The sequence below is a fragment of the Pipistrellus kuhlii genome, unplaced genomic scaffold (genome assembly GCF_014108245.1).
Source record: "Pipistrellus kuhlii isolate mPipKuh1 unplaced genomic scaffold, mPipKuh1.p scaffold_m20_p_5, whole genome shotgun sequence".
NCBI classification, from domain to species: domain Eukaryota; kingdom Metazoa; phylum Chordata; class Mammalia; order Chiroptera; family Vespertilionidae; genus Pipistrellus; species Pipistrellus kuhlii.
The window spans coordinates 5233358-5259890 of NW_023425551.1; the positions used below are offsets into that span (position 1 = coordinate 5233358).

A 26533-nucleotide genomic window follows, 5' to 3' on the forward strand; every position below is an offset into this window, starting at 1 on the left:
GGAAAGGCTGTCATCCGAGCAATATGTGAGCACTAATTTGTGGAAGTTCTTTTAGTGTTTGGCACCTCAATCCTTTGTTTTGTATATATTGCAAATATTCGCTTCCAGTTTGTAATGGTCTTGTAATGTTTCTGTACACTGTTTTTTTTTCCTTCATATTAAAGACTTTAATTTTTTAATGTCAAAATCATCTCTTCCTTATAATAGAGTTAAAAAGTAAAAGTGATTTTTTTTTTTCACTAAGAAAACTTAACAATATAAAGGCCATAAATCTCAAACTGTCTTACAATATAAGGTTTATTACAAAAAAAAAAAAAATTCCTTCGAGGCCTATTGTGCCTGGATAAAAACTCATGGAATGAATTTATATTCCCCAAGTGCCATGGCCCCACACTGGAGGCCTATTAAAATGAAGGTGGACATCATAATTCATCTTCCACGTTCTTTGGATTGGGTACTAGGACATTATCCTTAAAAATTCCTCAGGCTATTCAGCCGAATACCAAGGTGCTTTTTTCCTTTACTTTTTAAATTTGAGTAACGTGCCTGAGATCTTCACATTTCAGTTGTCATGCAGATGTAGCAACAACTGGGTTGGGTCTGCAATGAAATATGTTAGGATTGACATTCCAGGGACACCGAGTGACTCATCCCAGAAACACAACTAAACCCACCCAAGGAAAGGATGGGAAGGAAGTACAGGAGCCTTCCCGCCCCCCGGCCCTCTGAGTCCTGCTGAGAACTGGGAACGGCACTGGGGAAGGTGGGAGACCCTGGCTGCTGCAGGGAGAGGAGGAGAAGATAAAAGCAGAGACTTGGCATCTGTGCCACTGTGAACCAAGGCTACTGACAGAGCCTGACCTGTGAAGAAAGGCCACCCACCTGCCGGGAGTATCCCTTCTCAGTGCTGGCCTGGCCGATGGTGATTTTCCGCAGGAACCGGTCATTTGTGTCCAACACTGAAAGGGAAGAGAACAGATGACTCAGTCAACGGCACGGACTGGCTGCCGGGTGTGCGTCTGGCTGTGTCCTGAGGGCTGGGGAGGCAGCAGAGGCCAGAGCTGAGCCCCAGCATCCTGGGAGCTGACACCCGGGGTGCAGACAGAGGGAGGGACCTAACACACAGAGTACCAGCCAGTGCCAAGTGCCCTGGGAGATCCAGGAGGTGAGGGGACAGTGTGTGCCAGGGGACCAGTGGGGTGAGGCATCATTTTTTTAAAAAAATAGATTTTTTAAATTGATTTCAGAGAGGAAAGGAGAGGGAGAGATAGAAACATCAATGACAAGAGAGAATCTTCAGCTGGCTGCCTCCTTCACACCCCACACTGGGGATTGAGTCTGCAACCTGGACATGTGCCCTGACCGGGAATCAAACTGTGATCTCCTGGTTCCTGGGTTGATGCGCAACCACTGAGCAACACTGGCTGGACGAGGCATCGTTTTTTTTTGAATAGAGGCAGTTAGGAAAAGCATTTCTGAAGGGATGACCTATTATGCTGAAACCTGAGTCACAAGAAGGCGGCAATTAAGTTTCACAAAACGTTAAATCACTGAACCACCCTATGACCCAGCAAGTCCACCTCTACATACTTATCCAACAGGACAGAAGGCATGAACTTGAACAGATAGGGGCACACCATGTTTAGACAACATCATTCGCAACAGCCAAAGGGTGGGAACAACCAAGTGCCCGAGAGATGAAAGAAAAAGCAAAATGTTACATACACATACACAGAACATTACACAGACATAAAAAGGAATGGGCTTTTGATACATGCTACAACATGGATGGACGTTGAAAATAGGCATGATAAAATACGCTAGAAGGACAATTACTACATGATTATGCTTCTATCTAATCACCGTGGTTACCTGGGGCTGGTAGAAAGGGAGTTATGGCTTAATGGGTGCAGGGGGCTTGTTGGGATAATAAAAATGCTTTGGGTATAGACAGTGGTGATGGTGTAACCACTGTAAGCCTTGTGGGTGTATTCAATGGCACTAATTGCACACTAATGAACGGTTAAAATGAGGCAGGCATATTTAACCACAATAAAAAAATAAAGGAGTAGGGGGTGGGAGGTGGGGGAGAGATGTCAATCTGAGTCGAGCAGGCACCACCAAATCTCATTTTTTTTATTGGCTTATCTGGATTGCACCAGTTTGCATTTTTATAGTGAAAACTAGACTTGGTTTGGTGAAAACCAGATCTATAATGCCAGAAGGACTGAGGTTTCACTAATAATGCCTGAGGCTTCAAAGAACAAGCTGACCCCACAGACACTGAAGATCGTCTACCAAATATACAACAATGGCACTGACAGTGAGGATGGGAGGAGGTCCGTGGGGATGAAACGCTGACCTTGCTTGTCTGGCACACAGCACTAGCTGACTTGCTAGTCGTGCCCACCTCTTGTTCCCTGACTCACTGGATTGGGGGATGGGAGAGAAAGCAAGAAAGGGAACCGCAAACAGAGCAGGCATGTGGTAAAAATGGAGGTGGGCAGAAACAGGGAACGTGATGGGCAGGTCTGAGAAGAACCTCAGAAAAGCAGGAAGGAACGGAAGGCCTATCTTCTAACCCTCAGTATCGCCTCGGCCATCAGTGCTACAGCCTCGTTCCTGTAAGTGTATGTGATCATCTCCTCAGCCTTCTCCAGAGGCCCGAGGCGGAGAACACACATGTGGCCTGCTCAGGGTAACGCAGTGAGTTAGTGGCCAAGTGGAGACACACCCTGGGGATTCCTAACCCCATGTGTCATGCTTTTCCCTCTGTCCTACTCTCTGAGAGGGCAGTGTGCGAGAAGGGGGTGGTGTCCCAGCTAAGAGGGGAACAGGAAGGGCAGGACCAGGACGGGGTCATGGGGAGGCCCCCATGATACAGTTGAAATGTTAGAATGAATTTCATAAGTGGCTGAAGGCATGCATTAAACTTAGAGAGAAAATTTAGAACTGAAAATACAGATTTAAGAGCTACTTAGAGTGGTGATAAGAGAATGAACAGAAGAAATTAGTGTTGTGGGTAGAGAGGGTGGCAAGACAAATAAGGGAAGACACAGGCCTTAAAAAAATATAGGACAACAGGCCATAAAAGATAAAGAAGAAATGCCCTAACCGGTTTGGCTCAGTGGATAGAGCATCGGCCTGTGGACTGAAAAGTCCCAGGTTCAATTCCGGTCAAGGGCATGTACCTGGGTTGCAGGCACATCTCCAGCGGGAGGTGTGAAGGAGACAGCTGATCAATGTTTCTCATCGATGTTTCTAACTCTCTATCCCTCTCCCTTTTTCTCTGTAAAAATCGGTTTCTAACTCTCTATCCCTCTCTCTTCTTCTCTGTTAAAAAGAGAGAGATAAAGAAAATGAAGTAATTTTCCTTGGACATGTGGAAGGCATGGAAATGGATGGAGCCCAGATGAGCAGCTGGCTGAAGGAACAATTGAACCTGTGACCTCTTGGTTCATCCCTTTTCCTCTGAACAGGAGGCAAAGATGAGAGATGGACGGGATTCTAACTAAATGGAGGGATTACGAAACAAGCTGGGCAGACCATGGGAAGGAGAAAGCCCAAATGTGAAACTGCCTTGAAGAGTGTCAGCTGGAACATGGCCGCCTCCGGACTGGCCATCAGCACCCACCTCGTTGCCACGTGATGGTGGCAGGGTCGATGTTGAGACGGGCGAATCTACTCACTTCCTCTTCTGTCAGTGCGCTGGGATCTGTCTTATTTATCCCCAGTTTCTAATGAGCAAGAACAAAAAGTGCACTATGGATTAGAAGGAACAAAAAGCAAGATGTGCCCAAAGGACCCCTCTTCCTTCCTCTTCTCCATGACTAGGAAAGCCCTTTAAAAACCTGAACTGGAACTCGGAGTAAGTTGTAGGTGAGGCCAACTCATAGATATCAGTGCCAGTATCAGAAATCAGAGACCCAGTATCTCCTATAAGCAGAAGGCAAAGACATTTGTAATCTACCCTTTACCATGACAGATCTAAAAAGGCAACGCAGCTGGCAGTACCCAGCGGGCATGCGCCGTCCTGGCCGAGGTTCTGGGTCCCTCGCCATGGCCACCTTTCTGTGCCGGGAAGGGATGTAAACTGCTGGCAGTATAGCTAATACTCCAGTTCATCGGTTCTTCTTTTCCAATTCAAATACCAATAATTCAAGTAAACTCAATGTCTGTGTTTTCAAAACTAGTTATTTCTACAATAATTCACTGAGAAAGAACCCATTGAAACTGACAATGCATCTGTCGCTGCAAAGGAAGCATTCTGAGATAGCGGCTTTTAATGAAGAAGGATGAGGGAAGGCATCTGGACAACAAACCATCTATGTTTTAGCTCCTAGGGGTGTTGGGGGGTGGTGGTGGTGTGCATTATTCTCAGCAAACACAAGGAGGTAAGAATCAAAGGAGTGAATTTTAAAAACCAATGATTACCAGACAGTGGCTAAAAATTATACCATTAAAGTTAGTGTCTAGGGTCTGAAAAAGAGCAAGGGGAAATTCATGTGATTAGTAGGACAAGCAGCAAAGAGCCCTAGAAAATAGTCATGTGGGTAAAAATTAAGATTGCTTGGTATCAACCAAAACCAAACCAGCTTCAAAATCTCTGGCTCTGACCATTTTTTCTGCTTCCTCTAGGATATTTTCTTTTTTTTTAAAGAACCACTCACTGGAAACTTACCTTCAGCCGAGCAAGCTGAATGTTTGAAAATTCTCGAACACCATTCACTGAAGGAACCAGGCGATTGTACAGAGACTAAGAACACAAAACAAGAATAAAACGCCATAAGAGTTAAGGGCCAACCATGGACTTGGACATTTCACAGGATACAACAAAGTTCATCACATTTATAACCAAACTGTTTAGATTATAGGCCCTATTAAAATTCTTGGCTACAATAAGCGATGTAGCCTTAAGTTCTGTCATTTTCATAAATCTGCCTCGATCTGACATAATGCACATTGCAAAGAGTTTGCATAAATAGATGTTTCTTCATCCACAGCCTTATAACTATCAAATTAATATTCATCTGAGTTTGGTTTCAATAACTCACTGAAAGTTCCTTTCGTTGGAGGTAGTCAGGACCCTTCTAAGAGTGCCAGAAAATCCTCCTTTTACCCACATCTATGTCTCTGAGGAACGAGTACCTGGTGCCCTGTTGCTTTCAGGGATATGGTTTACCTCTCAGACTGCATGCACCTGATGCCCATCAAGAGGGCCTGACCTTTTTAAAAATTATTTTCGTTTTTTAAAATTGACTTTAGAGTGAGGGAAAGGGAAGGGGAGAGAGAGAAACATTGATTAACTGTCTCCTGCATGTCCTCTACTGGGGATCCAGCCCACAACCCTGGCATGTGACCTGATTGGGAATTGAACCTGTGACCTCCTGGTTCATCGGACAAAGCTCAATCACTGAGCCACACGGGCTGGGCAAGGGCATCTGACCTTTTGAACAGCACACCTAGGACAGCTGCATGTAACATTAGTCTTAAAAATCTATCACTCCATCCCCTTAATATAGAGTAGAGATTAGACCTATGGACAGAATGAAGGGAAGTGGCACACCAACCATTTTAAAAACTAAAGACTCTTCTCAAAGAATATATGGCTTAAAAAGTACAACTAACATAACCCTCCCAACAGCTTGGCAGTGGTTATAAACTCACTTGAGAATGTAACCAAAGTATAGAACCCATCCCCTAGAAATAAGAACATATATAAATTCACAACATTTGTACTACAGTTTCAGAGAGCTTAGAAACTTCCTAAGAATCCAGGAATCCTAGGACAAGATGCCTCAAAAAGCCAACAAGAAACCTTCCTCACCTTGTCAGTTTGGGTGTTTTCATGGAAAATCCTTGTGTCGATGGCAGCGGCCAGCAGGTTATTGGCAGCAGTGATGGCATGAATGTCCCCGGTCAAGTGAAGGTTGAACTATACATGAAACGAAAACATCTTTCTACTTGTTTTACACAACCGTGGCAGTATTCAAGGACTTTCTGAATAAATAAAACATTATGCTAATTACATATCCTTATGATAAGCTGAGCCCAGAAAACAGCCTACATCAGAAAATCAATGTCAGCATTTTCCACTTGACGATAAAGAACTCCTGAACAGACTTACTGTCCCAAATTCTTTCTTCCTCGGGATAAAGGTCAGGGGTTCTGATATCTTAGTGATTGGTTTCCTTATCCTGTTTTCCTTCTTTTCATTTTTATGCAATGTTTTATGTGTTAGAAAATGGTATCGTATCAAAGACACTTTGGAACAAGGCAGGGCATGAAATAGACAGCACCAATAGAATAAGAGAAAATATGACACAAAGTAGGAGAAACAGAAACTGTATCATTCTCACAACTCTATTAGTTCTGCTATTCCCTTCTAGTCTTATGTGCATACATAGTCATGTGTGTAAAATTGGCACACTTATAATTTGCTACCTGCTTTAAAAAAACACCTCATTATTATGTAACCAGAGGCCTGTTGCACGATATTCATGCAAGAATAGGCCCTCCTTCCCCTGGCTTCACTCCCAGCCCCCAGGGAGCTAGCAAGTCCCCGCTCCTGGCCTGGAGCCGCCAAGTCCTCACTTCTGTTGGGAGCACCACTCCTCTAGCTCCCTCCGAGGCCCCCTTCCCCCTCACAGCAGGCGCCCCACTCCTCACAGCCACTCCAGGCCTGCATATGCAAATTAACCCTTTATCTTTGTTGGGTTAATTTGCATATTCACTCTGACTGGCTGTGGGCATAGCAGAGGTATGGCCAATTTACATGTTTGTCTATTATTAGGTAAGATAGTGTTGTTTATGAACAGTTACAATTTATAATTGAGAAGTACCAAAACTGTGCAGTCTCTGGCTTCCAAAAAAATGCAAATAATTTTTATTTTTGTTTTAAATAATCAATTGCTAATAAGCAATGCTTCCAGCAGTGTGGTTATGGGGTTGAAGGACTTGGTAGTCCCAGCACACTACTGCTTAAAAGGGTGGAAGTGCCACCCAAAAAAACACTACCAGATCCGTTACTTCAGAAACAAAGCAATCTTTGGGCTGAAAAAACAAGTTAATTTATTTAAAAAGCGGTGTTCTGCTTTAAGTTACATTTCTCAGAGGGTTAACTATCTATATTTTGTATTTAAAGTCTGATTTTGTAACAAAATATATGGCCACTAAAAAAAAATATGAAAAGTTAAATACATGCAAATGTTTTATAATGTGGAATACTGAAAGCATGCCATAATAGTTCATACCTTAGCTTCTAGGCAACATAGGCCTGCCTGCTCTCGTCCAGAACCCTGAGGCCAGGAGGGCTTGGGGGTTCAGAACTTTTTGGAATTTACAGAGGTGATGTTATGTACGTATAACTTACTTATAAAACACCCCTCAGAGGGTGTAGGTCAACATCCGCTCATCACAAACACTATTTCTACAGCAGAATATATGAAGGTTTATACCAACTGCACAGACACAATCCATAAAACAGATCCTAACAACAAAGGCCGGGTTTTGGTTTTCAGACCCTTCGGGGCATTGGAGTTGGGGGCTGTGGGCCTGTGTTGGTGGGAGCACAGAAAAAAAAGTGACACACGACACGTGTCCCTGTAAGACTTACCTCCTCCATGGGGATGACCTGGGCATACCCGCCGCCAGCAGCACCCCCTAAACAACAGAGCGGGCACCGTTACAGGGAGTCCCCAAAGGCAGCTACACAGACGCACCGAGCCCCAGGGACACAGCTCCTCACACCCCATGGGGAGGCACGTACTCCCCGCGATGAAATAGCAACAGCCAGTGGGAAACATGAACCATTTATCAAAGTAGAACAGGAGGAGGGGGGAAGCTCACACCATGTCCAACTCTGCAATTTAAGGCTTTCAGTTTCCTTATTTCAAAAAAGGGTAAAAATAATACTGCGAATGTTATTGCAGCACACATGCGGTTTTCTCGATTTATTCTATCTTTGGGGCCGTGCTTCATTTCAGTTGCACATGCACTGAAGCCTCAAATTTTGCTAAAAAAATCTGCCTGATAAAGTCAGACTGACACATTATAAATTTATCTTAGATGATAATGTATACATGGCTCTTTATCCCTCAAAATTATAAAGCCAGCCGAAACCGGTTTGGCTCAGTGGATAGAGAGTCAGCCTGCGGACTGAAAGGTCCCAGATTTGATTCCAATCAAGGGCATGTACCTTGGTTGAGGGCACATCCTCAGTAGGGGGTGTGCAAGAGGCAGCCGATTGATGATTCTCTCTCATCGATGTTTCTAACTCTCTATCCCTCTCTCTTCCTCTCTGTCAAATATCAATAAAATATATTAAAATATATATACCGTATTTTTCGGACCATAAGATGCACCGGACCATAAGACGCACCAGTTTTTAGAGAAGGGAAATGAAGAAAAAAAGATTCTGAAACAAATAGTGTCCTAAAATATTTTATGTGCATTAAAACCCAACATCACAGTCATAAACACATGTAATCAACCCTGTAAAGTAAACAGCAGCATTTAGAACCATTTTAGAGCCGGGCAAGTACACAGAGACCACACAGAGCCGGGCAAGTAAAAAAACTTTTTTTTTAAAGTATATGTGTAGGCTATATTTGGACCATAAGACGCAGGGACTTTTTCCCCCCACTTCTGGGGGGAAAAAAGTGCGTCTTATGGTCCGAAAAATACGGGTGTGTGTGTGTGTGTGTGTGTGTGTGTGTGTGTGTATAAAGCCATTACATTAAAACGGCTCATTTTTCCTAAAACAATGTTATCTTATGTCCGTATCATTTTATAGTTTACCCTGTTTTTTTTTTTGTTGTTGTTCTTATTACCTTTCTTTTTTTTTATTTTTTATTTTATTTCTTTATTAAGATACCACATATTTGTCCTCAACCCCATTCCAATCCCTCACCACTTCCTACTCATGTCCCCACCCCTCTAGTGTCCTTGACCGCTGGTTAGGCTCATATGTATGCACACAAGTCCTTTGGTTGATCTCTCCCTTTGAGGCCCAACAGTCTGACCCAGGGCTCCTTATCTCTGGGTCTGTTCTTATTCATCAGTCTATGTTGTTCACCATTCCCCCTAGATGAGTGAGATCATGTCCCACTGGAAATATACTTATAAGAATCAAAAATGAGACAAGCAATAATGGTTATGCTGAGGGGCATACCCTGTTTTTTTTTTTGTTGTTGTTGTTGTTTTTCTATACTATCTCATTTGGTCCTCACAATTACCTAGTAAGCCTGGCTTATGACTCTTTGCACTTTCACAGCCACAGCTCAGAGAGGTTATAACTGGCTAAAGGTCACACAGCAGTGAGAGACAGCCATGAATAAAATCTCCACCTTCTCACTCCAAGTGTAGTGTTCACCCCACCGCATAATAATGCATGACATTCTATGAGTTATCAGAACTTAATGAATTACTAGTTATTAACATTTGCAAGAGTAATATAAATACAATACTGCTAAAAGCCACCAAGTGCCAAGACCAAATGGTGATTAAAGCCATCCATGCTACTGTAAAGTGAGCTGGAGAACAATTTCATGATAAATCAACGAAGAAAGAGTAGTGAATGGGATGGTGCCAAATATCAGCTCAACCACCGCCAAAGAGAAATTCCATCACATCTCTGTCCACAGCCAGTCTCCAGAGCTGCTCAAGCCCACACAGCAACTCCGGAAAAGGTGAGGCGTGCAGTCTGACCGGAAGGGATCTCTAGCTGTTTGAATGGGAAGACCTTTCGCCATGGTTGGGCTGATAAAACACCAATAGAAATAGCAGAATTTCAAAGTCGCTTGGCAAAGAAGTTTCTGGTGAAACAGATTTCCATTTAAGGCTGGACTCCCTGAGCAAGAGCCTAGCCACTGGCCACGGAAACCAGGGAGGTCAGTTTCTTGGGCTGGGGACTCCACTAACCCCCCCCCCCCCCCTACAGCGCCCTCTGCAGGAGGACCAACTCAGAGCGTGGAGGAGGGGAGTGCATACAGGATTAAAACGCACTAGTTCCTGTGGTAAGTTTTAACTCCACATCTGTTGACGATGTTCTTTTTTAGACTTTCCTTTAAAAAAATTCCTACCCCCCCCAATTTTGCTCTGAACAATATGCTAGTTGTTTAAATAAAGTACCTTTAACGCCAAAAGTTGGCCCTTGAGAAGGCTGCCTTAGACAGGCAAAGGAGTTGATGTTCAAGTGTGCGGTGAGAGCCTGTACAAGCCCGACGGTGACTGTGCTTTTCCCTTCTCCGAGAGGGGTGGGTGTGATCCTGATTTGGGAGGAAAAAAATAGTGAATTTAATATTTCCTAGACATCCTATAAAATAAAGTTAAGGTACCAAAGCCAAACCAGAGGATATTAGGAGAGAACATACCATTCTACAATAAAGTCATTTAATCAGTTTTCTTGAACCATTATAGTCTACCCATGCCACACAGGCCATGCTTAAGTTAGTCAAGATACAGACACAACTTTACCAAGAGACCAAAAAGAAGACAAAAAAAGAAGTTATTTGGCAGTGGTGCTAATAACATCAACTTCAAGAAGCCACATAGAATCCTACATCAAGTGGTTTCAAAAGTTAAGCTCATATCACTTCTTGCTGATGGGAAATTTGTTATCTGTTCTTTCTTCCAGGGCCATTTCCTGGGGACATGCTGTGGGCACAGGGGCTAGCTCAGTGGTCCATGAGTGAGTGGGGCACGGCTCACCGCCCAGGATTAGAAGGGATCCTATGTCCCCTCTCATCATCCCTTTTTAGAAACCAGTGGCCATTGCTGTCCCCGCCGTGTTTGAAAACAAGCAGCAATGGGAGCTTTGTCTGTAGGGTGGCTCATCATTTCTGCACAGCTTTCACAGTGAGGGAGCTCTGTGCTCTCGGGAAGGGATGTCTGCATCCATGTGGCCTCCTCTCTCCTGGCGGCAGACACATCCCTCCCATACAACAGCCCCTCAAATAGTTAGAAAGAGTAAATCCAAAGCTCCTCAGTGTGCTAAGACCCCCTGGGCTCTGGGGAGCTTACTGTTGGCTACAACACCCTACAACACCAAACATTATACTTTCAGGCGTAACAATATCACATGATAGCATTATGTGATAGGACAGGTATGTATTACATTCCCACATAAGGCCCAAATTGTTCCTTAGCATATTCTAACCATTGTGTCAAGTTTTTAAAACTGTCGGTTGGGCCCAGAGATAAGGAGCCATGGGTCATACTGTTGGACCTCAAAGGGAGGGTAGGGATAAAAGGGAGAGATCAACCAAAGGACTTATGTGCACACATATGAGCCTAACCAGTGGTCAAGGACAATAGGGGTTGGGGGCATGAGTGGGGGGTAGGGTGGGAGGTTGGAATGGGGGGTTGAGGACAAATATCAATAAAGATATTAATCAATAAAGAAATTAAAAAAAAAAACTGTCCTTTTGGCTTGCAATATTGACTTCTATGAGTCAGAAGGCGTGAGTCATGCTGCCTAGGATACTCAACTACAACAGAACTGAGTTTTCTGACTTGCAAAATCTAGTGATGAGACCATGGGAAATAATACCCTTAGAGACATCATCCCCAACTATCTCAGGCCACCACAGCCGCACAATCAACCATTCATTCAGCAAATATGTATTAAGCACTACTATGTGCTAGGCTTCCAGTCCATGCGGATAGCTGATGTCCAAGCTGGACTCCATCACTGCCCTCACAGAGCCCATGATGAACGAGACACATGGACAGATAAATCAGCAATTACAACCAGTGGGAAATAAGACAGTTAAATTGCATTTTGAGAGCCTCCGGAAGGAGGATCTAACTAGATTTGGAACATCGGGGAAGGTTTCCTGGAGGAAGTAGTATCTAAACTGAGACCTAACAAATGACTAAGTAGAGCCAGACACAATTGAGGGAGGGTTTGGGTGGCTAATATGCTGGGCTCTGTGTTATATTTATTGGATTATTTTTCGTCCCATTTGAAAAATGAGATGGAGGCATAAGGAATTTAAGGAACTTGCTCAAGGTCACACAATTAGAACTAGAAATTAAACCTAGTCAAATATTCTTACCTCACAAAGTTATTATTATTTTTTAAAATGTATTTTTATTGATTTCAGAGAGGAAGGGAGAGACAGAAACACCAATGATGAGAGAGAATCACTGATGGGCTGCCTCCTGCATACCCCACACTGGGGATGGAGCCCACAACTCGAGTATGTGCCCTGACAAGGAATCGAACCATAAACTCCTGCTTCAGAGTTCAATGCTCAACCACTGAGCTACATGGGCTAATTATCTATGGATGGAAAGTGTTAACTATAATTAGCCACTTAAGCACAGGAATGGGTAAGATCAGTCAGTGAGTGTGGACAGAGTAGTAAGAAAAAAGATAAAAACAAAATTGTTAAGGTTTTCTCTTAAGGAATAGTCAGAAGAGAGAGAGAAAGGAAGCTGAGGAGGAGCAGTGAAAGAAACTTGAGGAGAAGCAGGATGCAACAGGGAGTCTTGGAAAGAAACCAAAGCAGTGTCCAGTTTGAAGAGGCCTGAAGCCGATGGGGCATCAAGGAGGTCACGGGCAGGGAGCGGGCAAGCCATCCTGAGCCTGGGCTGGTGCAGCACCCTCACTCTCCCAGCCACAGGGGACCCGGTTGACATGGAGACTCAAAAGTTAGGACGGTGTTTATGCCTGGAGTGAACTTTCTGTTTAACTGAGCACTTACTGTTTGCAAAGGCATCGGAGGTTTACTTAAACTTCACACGGAGGATTACGTTTTCCGTTCCAAGGATATGCTCACAGAGCTGTTGGGGACGGCCAAGAGCAGACCCGCCCAGAGATGACCTCCTCCAAGCTCCCGCTCACCGTCCAACTCTTAATTAGAAACACAGGGCCGCTCAGCTGTCTGCCAACGATTACAAGTCAGGAAAATCGGAAAGTAGGAAGTATTTATTGGGGGCAATAAAAGGAGAGCTACAAAAAAAACGGATTTCACCTCATTGCTGCATACGGCATCAAAATGCAGTTTAACTGCTGTCCCAGGTCCTTAGCTCAGATTCCAAGCGATCAGGTTGACAGAGAAAGCAAGTACCATGTCAACCTACTTTCCTTTTCCATAGGAGCTAAGAGTTTACGGAGGAAAAAAGTGATTTTCGTTCATTCTTTTCCTCAATTCCCCCAGCTGACTGGTCTGCTCCCTCTAATACCTCACACCATAGAGTATGTGTTTATTCTATTTAGAACTTTCCAGAGGGCATTGCTATAAGCTTCCTGACATGTCTGTCTCGCTTGCTGGGTCACGAGCTTGCTCAGGGGAGGAATCATGCCCCTTCTCATCACATTTCCAGTCACCTAAGGCGCAGATGAGCACAAAACGGTAGACGAAGGAATTCTAACGCCCGTCCTGAGACAAATGTTTACTGTTAACGACAGTAAAAATTTATTGACGCGCCATGTGCTAGCTTGGACATGATCTGAAAGAAGTTTACCATTTACTCCAAGATCAAAGAGATGGCTGATGCAGTGGTAAAACTTGGAACTGGTCTCAAAATCTAGAATCTTGTCAAACAGCATTATGGCCATTAGCCCTGGATCTACCCATAAACTGCCAACTATGTGCTCAAACAGCACGAGGGTATATATCACTCATCCCAGCATCCTCACAATGGGGAGGTTTCTACAAGACTTTTACTGCCCAACCAGACACTCCACGGCCCGGCCGTTAGGCTGTTTCCATCGCCTGGGACTGAGGTAAAGAATTCAAAGGCCCTGTCGTGGTTTCTTCTAAATACCTTTGTTTTATGGCACAAATAATGCAAATAAAAGGAAAACTCAGATATTTAAATCCTTATCCAAGGCAGAAAAGCATCATCTTAGAAAAGCCAATAAAGGTTATTTTTACACAGACAAATAAGGGGTTGAAACAGAAAATGGGAAGGGGAGGGGAGGGAAAAAAAATCAGGTATTTGGCTGTCTACAGGAAAAAAAAGTGATGTAAAAAATTTTAACTTTTCTTTAATGTGAAACTCAGTCTTCTCACAGACCGATTTGGGCTTCTCTTTTAACTGCTCTGCCCAAGCAATTCAGAGAAGTTCTAGAAACTTCTGCACAGATATCAGTAAAGGGCCATTGGAGACTGCTCCTGCACACACATCCAATGCCCTACAGCTGCACTCAGAGTCAAGTTCTCAAACAAATTCCTTTTCATTAGTGTAACTGGGAAAATATGTAAAACTCAAGAGCCCCTAAGATTCTTTTGGCTTACTTCCCTGAACAATTCCCAATACTTTTCATTTTGTCAGGCAAAGCAAATAAAGTGATATGTAGGTGTAAATACCATGCGATGTGTAGCTGATGAAATACAGATGAGCCCGACAGAGGAAGAAATTCTAACGTCTGAAGAATAGCTTTTTAAAGCGAATTAATCTGTTCTGCATTTGCGTTATTACTAGTAGGTAAAAAAAAGTTAATCCATTGTTTTATAGTTATCCTGCTGTTGATATATTGAGATCGCATTTACACATACATTGAAATGTATAATAACAAATGTATTGTTATTTAAGTTTATTAAAAAGTTACGTGGGCGTTTGAACTCTAAAGTGTGGGAAAAGCTTTATGTTACAGTATTCAGACAAAGAGGCAGGACACGAAGTGGTATTTGCGGCATGATCTCAATGTGTACAAAGGACGAATGCATAGACAAAACCCTGGGAGGAAATCTAACGAATTTTAACACTTCTGGCTAATGAGAAATTTCGTTTTCTCCTTCTTTATGTTAAGTTTTTATACAGAGCCAAAATTATTTTCAGAATAAAGAGTCTTTCAGAAAAAAGTTTCCATTTAATGGAAAAATTGTATTTCTAAAGAAGTGTACAATGGTTTGATAATGTCACTTTCCCATCACTATCTTGATCAAAAGTTAAAACATGGAGGTGATTTTTTTTTTTACCTCCAATGAACTCATTTTAGATTATAAGTAAAATGTCTATGCTTTCAACTAATCTTAAGCACCCAGCTATTAAAAGATTGGACAAGAAAGGCAGTTACTCACGTCAGTACCGTTTGTTGTGTTGAAAGGAGCACAGTTTAATTTTTGTTACTTTCTGGGCCCTTTGTTCAGCAGGATACCTATACCACAATTCCAGAAAAAGAACTGATCTCTTGGGGTCAGATCTGTATTTGAGAATTCAGGTGTAATTTCTGTTCCTAGCCTCAGCATGGCAGCTGGCTTCCTCAGCTGCCCTGCACACAAATAGGACAGAGACGGGGCAGGGCGGTGTCTCCTGGGGGCGGCCCCGGGGGCTGGAACCAAAGTCGGCCAGGCCAGTGGTCATTCTCTGGCGTGTGGCCTGAGACCAGGCTTTGACAGAGGGCTTCAAGTTCGGATCCTGGTGACAATACCAGCAGAGCGTTAGCTTTAGAAATATCCATTCTGTGTTCCCAGCTAAGAAGGACCATGTCTACGCTTGTGTTTTCATTCCCGATATTCAGATGCCCAAAGCAGAGTGGACCACGCCACTCTACATGAAAAATGCTGAAGACTTTTCCTTCGTAAAACTGAGAACACGCCCTCCTGAGTTTTCCTTTAAGTCCTCCTGCCCTAAATAAATGGGCTGAGACAGCCAGCAAATCATCCACCAAGATCACCCAAGGCCTGGGAGAAGGAAAGCAAACCTGTGGATAAGATGCTGAACTTGGAAGTTCTTGACACCCACGTTTGGTTATTCGCTATCAACAAACCTGCACCAAGCATTACAAGCGTAAAGCAAACCCACTAGCTGTGCATGACAACTCAGGGACTCAGAAGCCCCCCGGGCAGCTGGCTCCTCCACAGCCTGGCCCCCGGGGCCTGCAGATGGACCAGCATCCGCCAGCAAGGAGCTCTCCTGCAGCTCAGTGAGGCGACATCAGGGTTTGGGCCGGAGGAGTCCTGACTGGGAAAGAACCTCGTTAGGGTGGGGAGTCCAACCATAAGTGAGCTGGGCAGCCTGAAGGAGGTTTAAGCCACAGGCTCCTGAGGTGTTGCAAAGAGGTGTGAATTCCTTAAAGCCACAGTGACTCTGACAGACCCTGGCTGCCCACTCCTCCTACAAAACAGTCCCAGGAGCTGGTTGTAGACAAGGAGGGTGAGAAGGGGGAAGAGAACGGGGGAGGAGATATGAAGCAATCATGGTATCATTGGAGAGGTGACAGTATGCATGATATCTTGATTTTAATTTTTTGTGTGTGTGGTAGTTTTATATTTATTTTAGTTTTGAAACACTGGACTCACCTCTAGGGAACGTCCCTAAGGAGATTTTGGACAAATGCACAAATATGCATGCCCAAGGTTGGTGATTTTAGTAGTTTAATAATGGCCAAAAACAGGAAACGATTTAAGTGCCCAGCAATAAAGAATTGGCTAAATGAGGGATGGAACATCCCTAAGATGTCCTCCAATCATTTTCCCGCCCCCGTACTTGGAGCAGTAGACACACGTGTCCCCCCAGTGGCTGGGCCACAGCAGTGCCTCCCGGCGCTGGAAGTTGTGGAAATGGAACCCATCCTCATCCCAGGCATTTCTGCCACCTGCTCTGCCGGTGACCCACCTGCCCCGCATCTGAAGAATCTGGGATATGAAGGGTGCCATGCTTTGTAGCATGAACAAAGCGAACGTCGCCTTGTCATGAGTGACATGGCACAGCACACTGCTGAACACCCATCACAGCCCGAAGAGCAGCAAGAGTGACTCATTTCTGAATGACTGTATTGGTGTCAAGATGGTCTCAGATGTTACCAGTTGTTCCCCCTGGGTGCTAGGAGCTGGGATGTCTCTCTTGTTTATGCTTTCTATAGTTTTGGAACATTTTTATAATGAGTATATGTGCTTTTTATAATCAGAAAAAGGAATAAAGCTACTAACATTCACAATGAAGTATGTAAGAAGAAAGTTAACTGTGAGTGAAGCCCAATGATAAGAAACATCTCTGACTGTGAAGAGGTTTTTCTGCCTCCAGCTTTGGCCTACAGATCATTAGCAAGCCCGTGCAGTGAAAATGTAAAACAGAGGAATTTATATGGTCTCTCTATGTTCCCTCAGGTCACGCTGAATAAATATGTGAAATCCCCTGTTTTGTATCGTACTTTTCCGCTAGGGAATGCATTTCTTTTTTTAAGAGAGAAAATAAAAGCAAAAGCTCCTTTTCATAAAGACTGTGCATTTGTCTTTGGCTCAACATTAATTCTGAAACGTAAGGAAAGACAAATAGTGAGTTTTTATAATTCAAATACATCTATAAGAAACAGTAAAGACATGAATAGGAAAACCTAAGTTGAACACAAAAATGCCCTGCTCGGCTCGGCCAGTGTGGCTCGCTGGTTGAACCCAAAGGTTACGGTTTGATTCCCAGTCAGGGCACATGCCTGGGCTGCATGCTCAATCCCCAGGAGGCAGCTGGTCAATGATTCTTTCTCATCATCAATATAGTTCTCTCCCTCTCTCTCTCTCTCTCTCTCTCTCTCTCTCTCTCTCTCTCTCTCTCTCTCTCTCTCTTTTCTTTCTCTCTCTCTCCCTCCCTCTCTGAAATCAATGGAAGTAAATTTTTAAAAAATTCTCTGATCAGTACAAAGTATTTTACTTTCAATTGTTATTTTATCCTGAAACACCAAAGAAAAAATCCACAGTGGAGAGCAAGGGTGATCCAAACACCGTATGAGAAACAAAAAAATAAAGTACTGAATTAGTGACTCATTACACGTTAGATTTTGTGGAGACTCATTTCTTTTGCACAGGAAGGAAAAACTGACCGCTAGTCAAAGGAAGGAACGCCAAGTGAAAGGGACAAGATAATGTCAAAGGGGAGAACTGGGTGGACTTGAGGGGTGTGACGATGGGTACGTGGGGAAGAGAGTGTGGGAAGCAGGCCGTCTGAGTAAAATAGACGGTCAAGTCATCTTACCCAGCAACCAAGACGTATTTTCCATCTGCTTGATCCTTTAGCCTTTCCAGCAGGGACAAGCACACTTTGGCTTTGCTTTTGCCGTAGATTTCGATTTCATCTGCAAGCAATCCTATCTCCTTGGCAAGGACATCCACAGCTTTTGGCGTCTGTGCTCTCGAAATCTCGATATCACTGCGGGGGAAACACATATGAGGCCAGAGTCTTCTCAGCTTAGGTGGTCGCTGCTGGAGTGAGAAACGGCCGGACACCACGCCAACAATTAAATCAACGCGAAAGGCTCCGTGGCCCTCTCCCCTGAGCGGCGGTAACACAACTGCTAACAATTAACGGACGTGAGAAAGGGGCGCGTCGCTTTAGAGCAGCAAGGCTGAAAAACTGACAAAGATCCTAGAATTCTGCCCAGCTACAAGGAAAACACCCAGCCCGGAGGAGAGGAGGCCATATGTCTCAGTGTATGATCTATTGCAGAGCACAATGCTCCGGGTCACCTCTGTGAATAGACAGGTGACCGCATGTCGCTCCCACATGTGTCCTTTGGCTATTCAAAAGGTGGAAATGTGACTTTGTTATCTGCGTCCATACGTTCCCTCTCTCTTTCCTGTTTCAAGTTCAAAATCACATTTCAAAATATTTCATTCATGACACAACTGTATAATGGACCCATGTCCGAAGCTCAGCCTCAGGGACAGGAAAGGTGGGAGCTCCGGAGTGTCACTGGGCAGATGCTGGATTCTATCCTCTCGTCCGGGAGGATGGGAACTGCGCTGCTCATCCCTCAGGAGAGCTGTGAGACCAGCGTCTACGGAACTCCCCAGAGAGCGCCTTGGGGGCCCCTAAGCTCCCCATGTCTTTACTGGGGTTCAGGCCATCCGTCTGTCTGCCAGGCCATCTGTTTGAGAGACCCAGCAGGCATGAGCCAGGCCGTGGGGAGAGCAGGCACTAGGGACTGGGAAGCCAAGAGCCAGGTCCCGGACTGGCCCGGGAGCACTATTTTGGGGCAGAGCAGTCTGCGTTGGGGGCAGATCACCCTCTCCCCTGGTGGTGGGTCGCTCCCTGCTCTGGTCTGTTTCTACTGCTCACACCTATTCTCAAATCCCAGAGGACTCCATTCTTCCCCATGACCCCGCAGGGGCTGGCTCTGGTGCACGAGGTAACACTGAAGCGACCTCCAATGCAGACTTCCCGCAAGGGCAGCTCAGAGGGGACAGGGACCTCAGGCAGATGTGGGCTGAGCTCTGTGCCTCCAGCCAGGTCCTCCCACTGTCTTAGGTTGTCCTCTTCCTCACTGCCCATGCTCCTGCCTCATTTTCTTCCCAGGATACCCCCTTTCTCTCCCTCTCTTTACCCCCTTTTACTCTCTCTCCCTTTCTTGCCACAATATCCTAAATCGAAGAGCCCTCTCTTTTGGAAAATCCCCGAGGTTTTCTCTTTTCACTAGCTAAGAGTGGTAGTGACATCATTTTGATTTTTTTAGTGATTTATAAACTAGTCGGCCCGCCTTTCTTTCCCCAGTGGCGCTAGAAGTCAAATTTGGTTAAGCAATTAAAGCACTTTCCCCCCACAGGGAGAATTTATTTTGATTTAAACAAAGATTGTGGCACACAATTTGGCAGAGTCCATCTCAAATATTTACCCATTTACTCTTAAAAAGTAAGGTCCTACCACGACATAAGTAACTTGAAAAGTATTTTATGAAACAGATTCCAGAACTACAGGGATAATATTATGAAAAACAACATTCCTATGTATTAGTGAGCACAGAGGATGACTGAGATGTTTAGTCTATTGCAGGGGGGAAGCCTGGCCTGGGGGGGCTCACCAGCCTGAAACAGAGGTGCAATCGAACGAACCACGGTGTTCAGGAACGGCCCAGGGAAACAGGTCAACTTTAAAACGCAACTGGTTACCCAGTGAAAACTTAGTAGCCATTGACACTGTTCCCCAATGGCAGAAAATAGATCATCTGGGGAAGCTGGGGTCACCTGGGGGAGCTGGAGTCGCCTGGGGAAGCTGGGGTCACCTGGGAGAGCTGTGGACACCAGGGGAAGCTGGGGTCACCTGGGGAAGCTGGGGTCACCTGAGGAAGGGTTGGCATTGTGTCCATCACTGATGAAAGGGGCGGGGCCAACTCACTGAGGCGGGCAGGACCCATTATGAGGCTGGATAGTGCACTTCTCGGGCTCAGACATCTTCTCTAACTGCTCTCAATGCTGAGACCGCGTTCTCCAGCTTGTGTTTCCAAATTTACAGAGAGCATGGAGCTTATACTTTGTGAAAGCCCACTCTGAAGGAAACACCTGCCCAGGCCACCCCAAAGTGTCCTTTTGGACAGTGGGATCTTCCCACACATGCTGAGCACTCCCCACCCGCACTGGTGTTTAGCAGAGTTGACCATTTACCTCAAGAGTAGAAACCTACATGGCCCTCAAAATCAGACGACGTATGTGGGGTATTTCTACCATTCAAAGAATATTCCAATTATTACATGACCTTATTTGGTCAACTCTAAGACACCATTATTTTATGGACAACTAAGATAAAACCCCACTGCCATTTAATTCAGGATGCACATTAGTGACAGTCAGATACATACTGATTTCAGAAATGGAAAAAATACATCTATTGGAACTGATAGGCTATGGTAAACACGTTCGTTATTATTTACTTTGGGAGCACTTAAACGATAAGATAAAAATAGCGTGGCAATGTGATTAGAGAAAACGATCTACCATCGAGGGCATGACACCACAGGCATGCCCCCTCAGTGGGCCGTTCGGATAGCTAAGGCACTCGGACAAGCTGACATCAGCACAAACAGATCACCGGATACCTGGGCACTGGGGAGAGCGGCTGAAGTTTCAGGCAGTGAAGCCTCCAGCGCGTATACTGCTGCTCACGAAGCCATCGCCGTCCACTGCTCACCATGTTCTTCAGGAGGGACGGGAAGGGAAACATGTCAGAACGTGAATGCTGACGGGGCAAGTGTGTAAACTGGGAAACTGCTCCTCAGGGGGGCATGCCAGGAAAGGGTATCAGGTTGCACAACGACTCAAGTGACCATCAGGAATACTTTTGTTCTCATGCAACTAAATTTGTAGGTTTTCCTTAAGAAGGTAAATATAAGATATATGTACTACTAAAATAGTTTAAGTGTTCACTAAGGCATCAAGTGCACGGATTAACTTTACAGAGTGGGCACTTCACCTCCATCAGAAGTAAAGAAATGAGGAAAATATGAGAATATTTGCACAATCAGGCTGGATGCCTGGCTTCCAAAATTTGCAACAGCACCCTAGCCAGTTTGGCTCAGTGGACAGAGCATCAGCCTTCGGACTGATGAGACCCAGGTTGGATTCTGGTCAAGGGCACGTGCCTGGGTTGCGGGCTCAATTCCCAGTAGGGGGCGAGCAGGAGGCAGCCATTCGATGATTCTCTCTCGTCATTGATATTTCTATTTCTTTCTCCCCTCTCCCTCTCCCTTCCTCTCTGCTACCAATAAAAACATATTTAAAAACAATTTGCAACACCATTTCAAATATAACCCTTCTATAGTTGATATACTAGAGTAAGCAAATTATTAAATAGTAACACACACACAGAGAGAGAAATAAAATTAAAAGACATATGTGTACAAAGTGTTTAATACTGGATATTCCCCCCTCCCTCCCAAAAATTAATATAATATTAGTCACTATTAATTAAAGCTCCAAACCCCAAATCCTGCAGGGGCTGTGCCGAACACACCTGGATCCGCAGCGCTGCAGCAAGGAGGCTCACGTCATTTTCGGCGATGGGACCGCTGAAGGGGACACCTGGAGAGCCGGAGCCCAGCTTCCCTGTGAAATAGGGGGAAGAAGACGTTGAGCACACCGTCATTTACATCCAAGGGCTCCTGGTACCAAGCCGGCGCAGCAAATGATGCTCTCATTCTCACCGCAGTAAGTTAGAGAGCCATGGCAGGGGTAACTCGAGGTAGGTCACCATCCCTGGCACCATCCTGGGGCTCCTGACTGGGCCCCAGACCCTAGGGCTGGACTGGATTAAAATCTTACCTCTGCCTCTTACCAGCAACTGTGACTTGGACCCTGCTCATTGATGTGGGTAATACCTACCTCACAGAATTTTGTGAGAACTGCGTGTGAGGTGATAGGTAGGTACAGTGCTTAGCATATGGTGTGTATGTTTAAACAATACATATAACATAAAAGCAATTTCACACAGGAATACAAAGTATAAGTAGTTTCCTGAACTCTTATAGGATAAAGCCAGTGTCATGTAGAAGATCACACTTTCTCTGATCATTACAAAATCCCCTGTCCTAAAAGGGATATGACCAACTTCCCTTTGAAACTGAGACATGTTAGAATGTGAATCTGGGGGATTACCCAGTCTTCAGAATAGAAAGGCGCTTGTAAGAATTCTACCTTTCCCTCCTGTGGTTGGCGCTTGGGAGATAACACACATGTACAAACACCGTAGCTACACCCTCGCTTGGAGAAGAGAAGCAGTTCTAATAGCAACTCTTCTGAACTCAGAAAGGCTTCCCCTCTTTTTTGGCCACCACACTTCGAAATGATCCATCCTGCCGACAGTCCTTCACCAGAGAGGGCACCAAACACTTCAGGTTAAGTGTTCTGTGAAGCCCTATTGTCAAATGGGTTCAGGGTGTTGGAAAGTCATATCCCTGAGCTATTGTTTAAAGATTAGCAACACTTCAGTTTCACAAATCATGTTCAGGCGAAGGCCAAGAGTCTAGAGAATGAGAGTTGTTTTGCTTTGTTTGCATCGGTAGAGATCATATCGAAGGTCTTATCCAACCACTAAGGAAAAGAATTATGTTTTCCTCCTCCTTATCTCTATCCTTAAATAATGGAAACACAGGGGGAAAGCTACATTCTAGGAACTGGTATCAATTTAGAAATGATGTTCCCGGAACAGAATCACAAATACCCATGTGAATGAAAAATATTTGCCTATGGAATTACACAGTGAATAATTCCTCCCATAATCACAACCCTGGCCTTCCATGCAACAGAAGGTGGCTAACATAAAAAGTACTTTAAAACAACACAAAACATACATGTATTTTATTGATAAATCTTGGAAGAGTCTCGTAGGAGCAAGTATTTCTCTTTTTGAAGGACCTTATCTGAGTTTCAGTAATGCTTTTATTGTTTTCTTTTCCTTCTACTACAGTCCATGCAGTAAAATTAAGTGGAATGCTGTTTTAATGGAAAAGTACAAGATGGTTATCTCAAGGTGACAAGATCAAAAGTGACCGTCACTTTCTTCTGTGCTACTTCATACTTCACAAAACTTCTAACACGAACAACTTTCTTTTGTAGTATGAGCGATGCATCTTAAAACTTAAAAATTCTGAATCCAGAGAATTCAAAGCAATTAAGATGGTAACTTAACAAATTAGGAATACATCCTTAATAAATTCCATCTAAAGAGAGCTGGGAAGGAAATCATTACCTCGCCCCCTACCTGTACGGAGGGCGGGTCCCATCCAGAGGGCTGTCTACACGGGCCTGTGAGTCCAGCCAGTGTCCCATCCCAAACCAAATGGTCTTTTCACGTCCACTAAACACTCCCCATTCACTCATGGCTCCTCCAGGGACAAATCAATGAATCACTTTAAAACACAGCCTTTCATTTATTATCTTTACCAATAAAGGGGTGATATGCTAATTAGACCTGATCGATCGAACATCTTCTGGACTTGATTCCAGAGGTCCTTTCTGACAAAGCCAGGGCCCAGAGGAAGTCACCTGGGTCCCGGGTGCCTGCGTCCGGCCTGAGCGAAGCCAGCCTGGGGCCCTTGGTGCCTGCGGCAAGCCAGAGGGAGGGAAGCCCGGGTCCCGGTTGCCTGAGGCTGGCCGGAGGAGGGAAACCTGGATCCCGGGTGTGGGGCAGAGACAGAGGTGGTTAGGGGCGATTAGGCAAGCAGGTGAGCAGTTAGGGGCAATCAGGCAGGCAGGCAGGTAGAGGTGGTTAGGGGCAATCAAGCAGGCAGGCAAGCAGTTAGGAGCCAGCAGTCCTGTATTGAGAAATATGTCCTGGATTGTGGGAGGGTGCAGGCCAGGTTGAGGGACTGCCCCCCACTACACCCACATTGCATGAATTTCGTGCACTGGCCTCTAGTTTGTGTTATAATAACCAAACTTTCCACGATAAGAAAATTTAAGGCTAAAGTGTTACAATACTTTCCCTGGAAATCAGCACAGGCCTTTTCTGACAGGAGCTGTTTTGAGGCCAGTTGGGAAATTTGCCAGAATAAATGAGTGGGAGAGGCCATGGGGCATTCTGCAGTCTCCCTGCCATCTCTGTTACATGGAAACGCTTCAGCTTATTTTGCAATCTGGCTGAGGGCACCCTTCTTATAAAACATGTGAAGTATAAACCCATAGACTGAATTCTAATATGAAAATTCTCCTTCTCCCAGGAGAACAAGTAACCAAAAAAAATTATGTGAAAGTTTGAAAATAGAAAGTGCTAAAAATTACAAATTAGTAAAGATGAACTGTTTAAAAACAACAACACATGATTAGCTTTTAAGTGAAATAAACCAACTTAAGTTCATGTATTAAGTTAAATACCGTAACAGTAAAAGGCAATAAGTAAAATTTCAATACAATTTTTGTGACTATGCTCGAGAATTTCTTTATTTTTTAAATAAATCTTTATTGTTCATATTATTACAAATGTTCCTAAGAATTACTCACTTAAAATACCCGAACTACACTATCAAATAATTGCATTACTATTTTTAAAAAGAATACAATGTAAGAATCTTCAATGAAAGGGTTAAAAATTAGTATTCATTGTATAAGCAGCCCTTTTGAAATCACTGAAACCAAATTAAGAAAAAATTGATACAGATTTGTTTATTCTAAATGACTGAGCCTTAAAAAAAAAAAAGTAAGAAAAGCACTAAATAATATATTGTGTTAAGAACTAATTAAATTTTGAAATTAAAAAAAAAAAAACTGGCAAAAATATATCTCAGGGATGGATCCAAAACATCTAGAATTTCCTTGAAAAAATTAAGGAAAATGGTAATAGATACAATGGATTTTAGAATTAAAAGTTCAAAAGTCATAAGCAAACATTCCAACTCTAATAGGATAATGATTAAAATACACACATGCCCAATTTCTCTAAAGCTGTGTTCTTACATCCTCAGAATCTCATTGGAACTCTTCCTTCCCTGTGCTTGATTTCTCACATATAAACTTTCATGAGTTATTTTGTGTGCTGGTGTGACAATAATGAAATGGAGAGAGTGGCCAACATTTACTGGCTGCTCCTATGCAAGAGGCATGGCACATGAGGAGGCATCTCATTCACTCCTCCCAACAACCTAGCTCCCCTCATGCCCACAAGGACAATGAAGAACAGAGAGCTAAGGCTATTTGCCCAAAGTCACCAAGGTCTCCCAAGTCTATCGGTACCATGCACTAAGAGTTAAAACAAACCAAAGCAACTCTCATCTGAGACTGCTCAATGCTGACCCCAAATTCCATGTTCTCCCCTCTCCATTGGATGCCCTTCAGATTCCTAAGAGGGAAGGCTCAGTCCCCCAGGATCCCTCAGCACAGGCCTCAGCTCATTAGCATGAACACTGGAGTGCAGCCCAGGATTCTGCCCCTACTCCACACTAACTACAGGGATGTTTGCTTAAAACGATGCCATAAACTATTCTGACCCACAAAATTGCTGTTTTAATACTGTTCTCTGGGCCTAAACCCTAAGACCCATTTCCCCTTTGTCTTGTTTGGTACATCAGGAAATAAGTCCTAATATTGAGGTACAAATGGTCTTGCTTTAGCAAGCACAGCAGTATAAAATCACAGCCCACTTCTTCCAAAATTTGAAATAATTTTTTTTTTAATTAAAAAAATCCTTTTAGCCAAAACCGGTTTGGCTCAGTGGATAGAGCGTCAGCCTTCGGACTGAAAGGTCCCAGGTTCAATTCTGGCCAAAGGCTTGTACCTTGCTTGAGGGCACATCCCCAGTAGGGGGTGTGCAAGAGGCAGCTGATGGATGATTCTCTCTCATCGTGGTTTCTAACTCTCTATCCCTCTCTCTTCCTCTCTGTAAAAAATCAATAAAAAATATATATATTTTTAAAAATCCTTATCACTAGGAAACTGAACATTGCTATGTCCCTGTTTTTTCTTTTTCTTTATAAAAATAAATTTTGATTGATTTCAGAGAGGAAGGGAGGAGGAGAGAGAGATAGAAACATCAACAATGAAAGAGAATCATTGATCAACTGCCTCCTCACCAGGAGCCGAGCCTGCAACCCTGGCTTGTGCCCTGACCAGGAACTGTGACCTCCTGGTTCATAGGTCGACACTCAACCACTGAGCCACGCCAGCTGGACCCTGTTTTAAATCTAAACAGATTCCAGCCATAGAAGAGCGAACAGATCCAACAAAGTAGGTGTAACCGTTAACTGAACACTGCTTCTAGGATTTCAACCTTCAGGAAAACGTCTCCAGAGATCAGATATTCCATAAAATGCCTCTACCGAATTACCTCATCGTAAATCATCATCTTCCATCTAATTTTACAGGAAACCCTGTACCATTAAGATAAG

The 26533-nt window shown here is 44.1% G+C and overlaps 1 protein-coding gene across 5 annotated transcripts in view; it reads right to left on the minus strand.

The window, feature by feature from the left end:
• Window positions 1–26533, minus strand: part of MTHFD1L (methylenetetrahydrofolate dehydrogenase (NADP+ dependent) 1 like) — a 152872-nt gene that overhangs the window by 94715 nt on the left and 31624 nt on the right. For 3 of the 5 annotated variants that reach the window (XM_036414087.2, XM_036414088.2, XM_045573403.1), the window contains exons 9-17: window positions 21670–21761; window positions 20756–20853; window positions 17923–18096; window positions 10132–10268; window positions 7616–7662; window positions 5828–5935; window positions 4682–4756; window positions 3635–3737; window positions 883–959 (exon numbers count right to left, since the gene is read on the minus strand). In XM_036414087.2, coding sequence (XP_036269980.1) covers window positions 883–959; window positions 3635–3737; window positions 4682–4756; window positions 5828–5935; window positions 7616–7662; window positions 10132–10268; window positions 17923–18096; window positions 20756–20853; window positions 21670–21761 — 911 coding nt within the window. Of the gene's footprint in view, window positions 1–882; window positions 960–3634; window positions 3738–4681; window positions 4757–5827; window positions 5936–7615; window positions 7663–10131; window positions 10269–17922; window positions 18097–20755; window positions 20854–21669; window positions 21762–24887; window positions 24965–26533 lie in introns of those variants that run through there. The other 2 variants (XR_004983669.2, XM_045573404.1) reach the window with 2 other exon arrangements.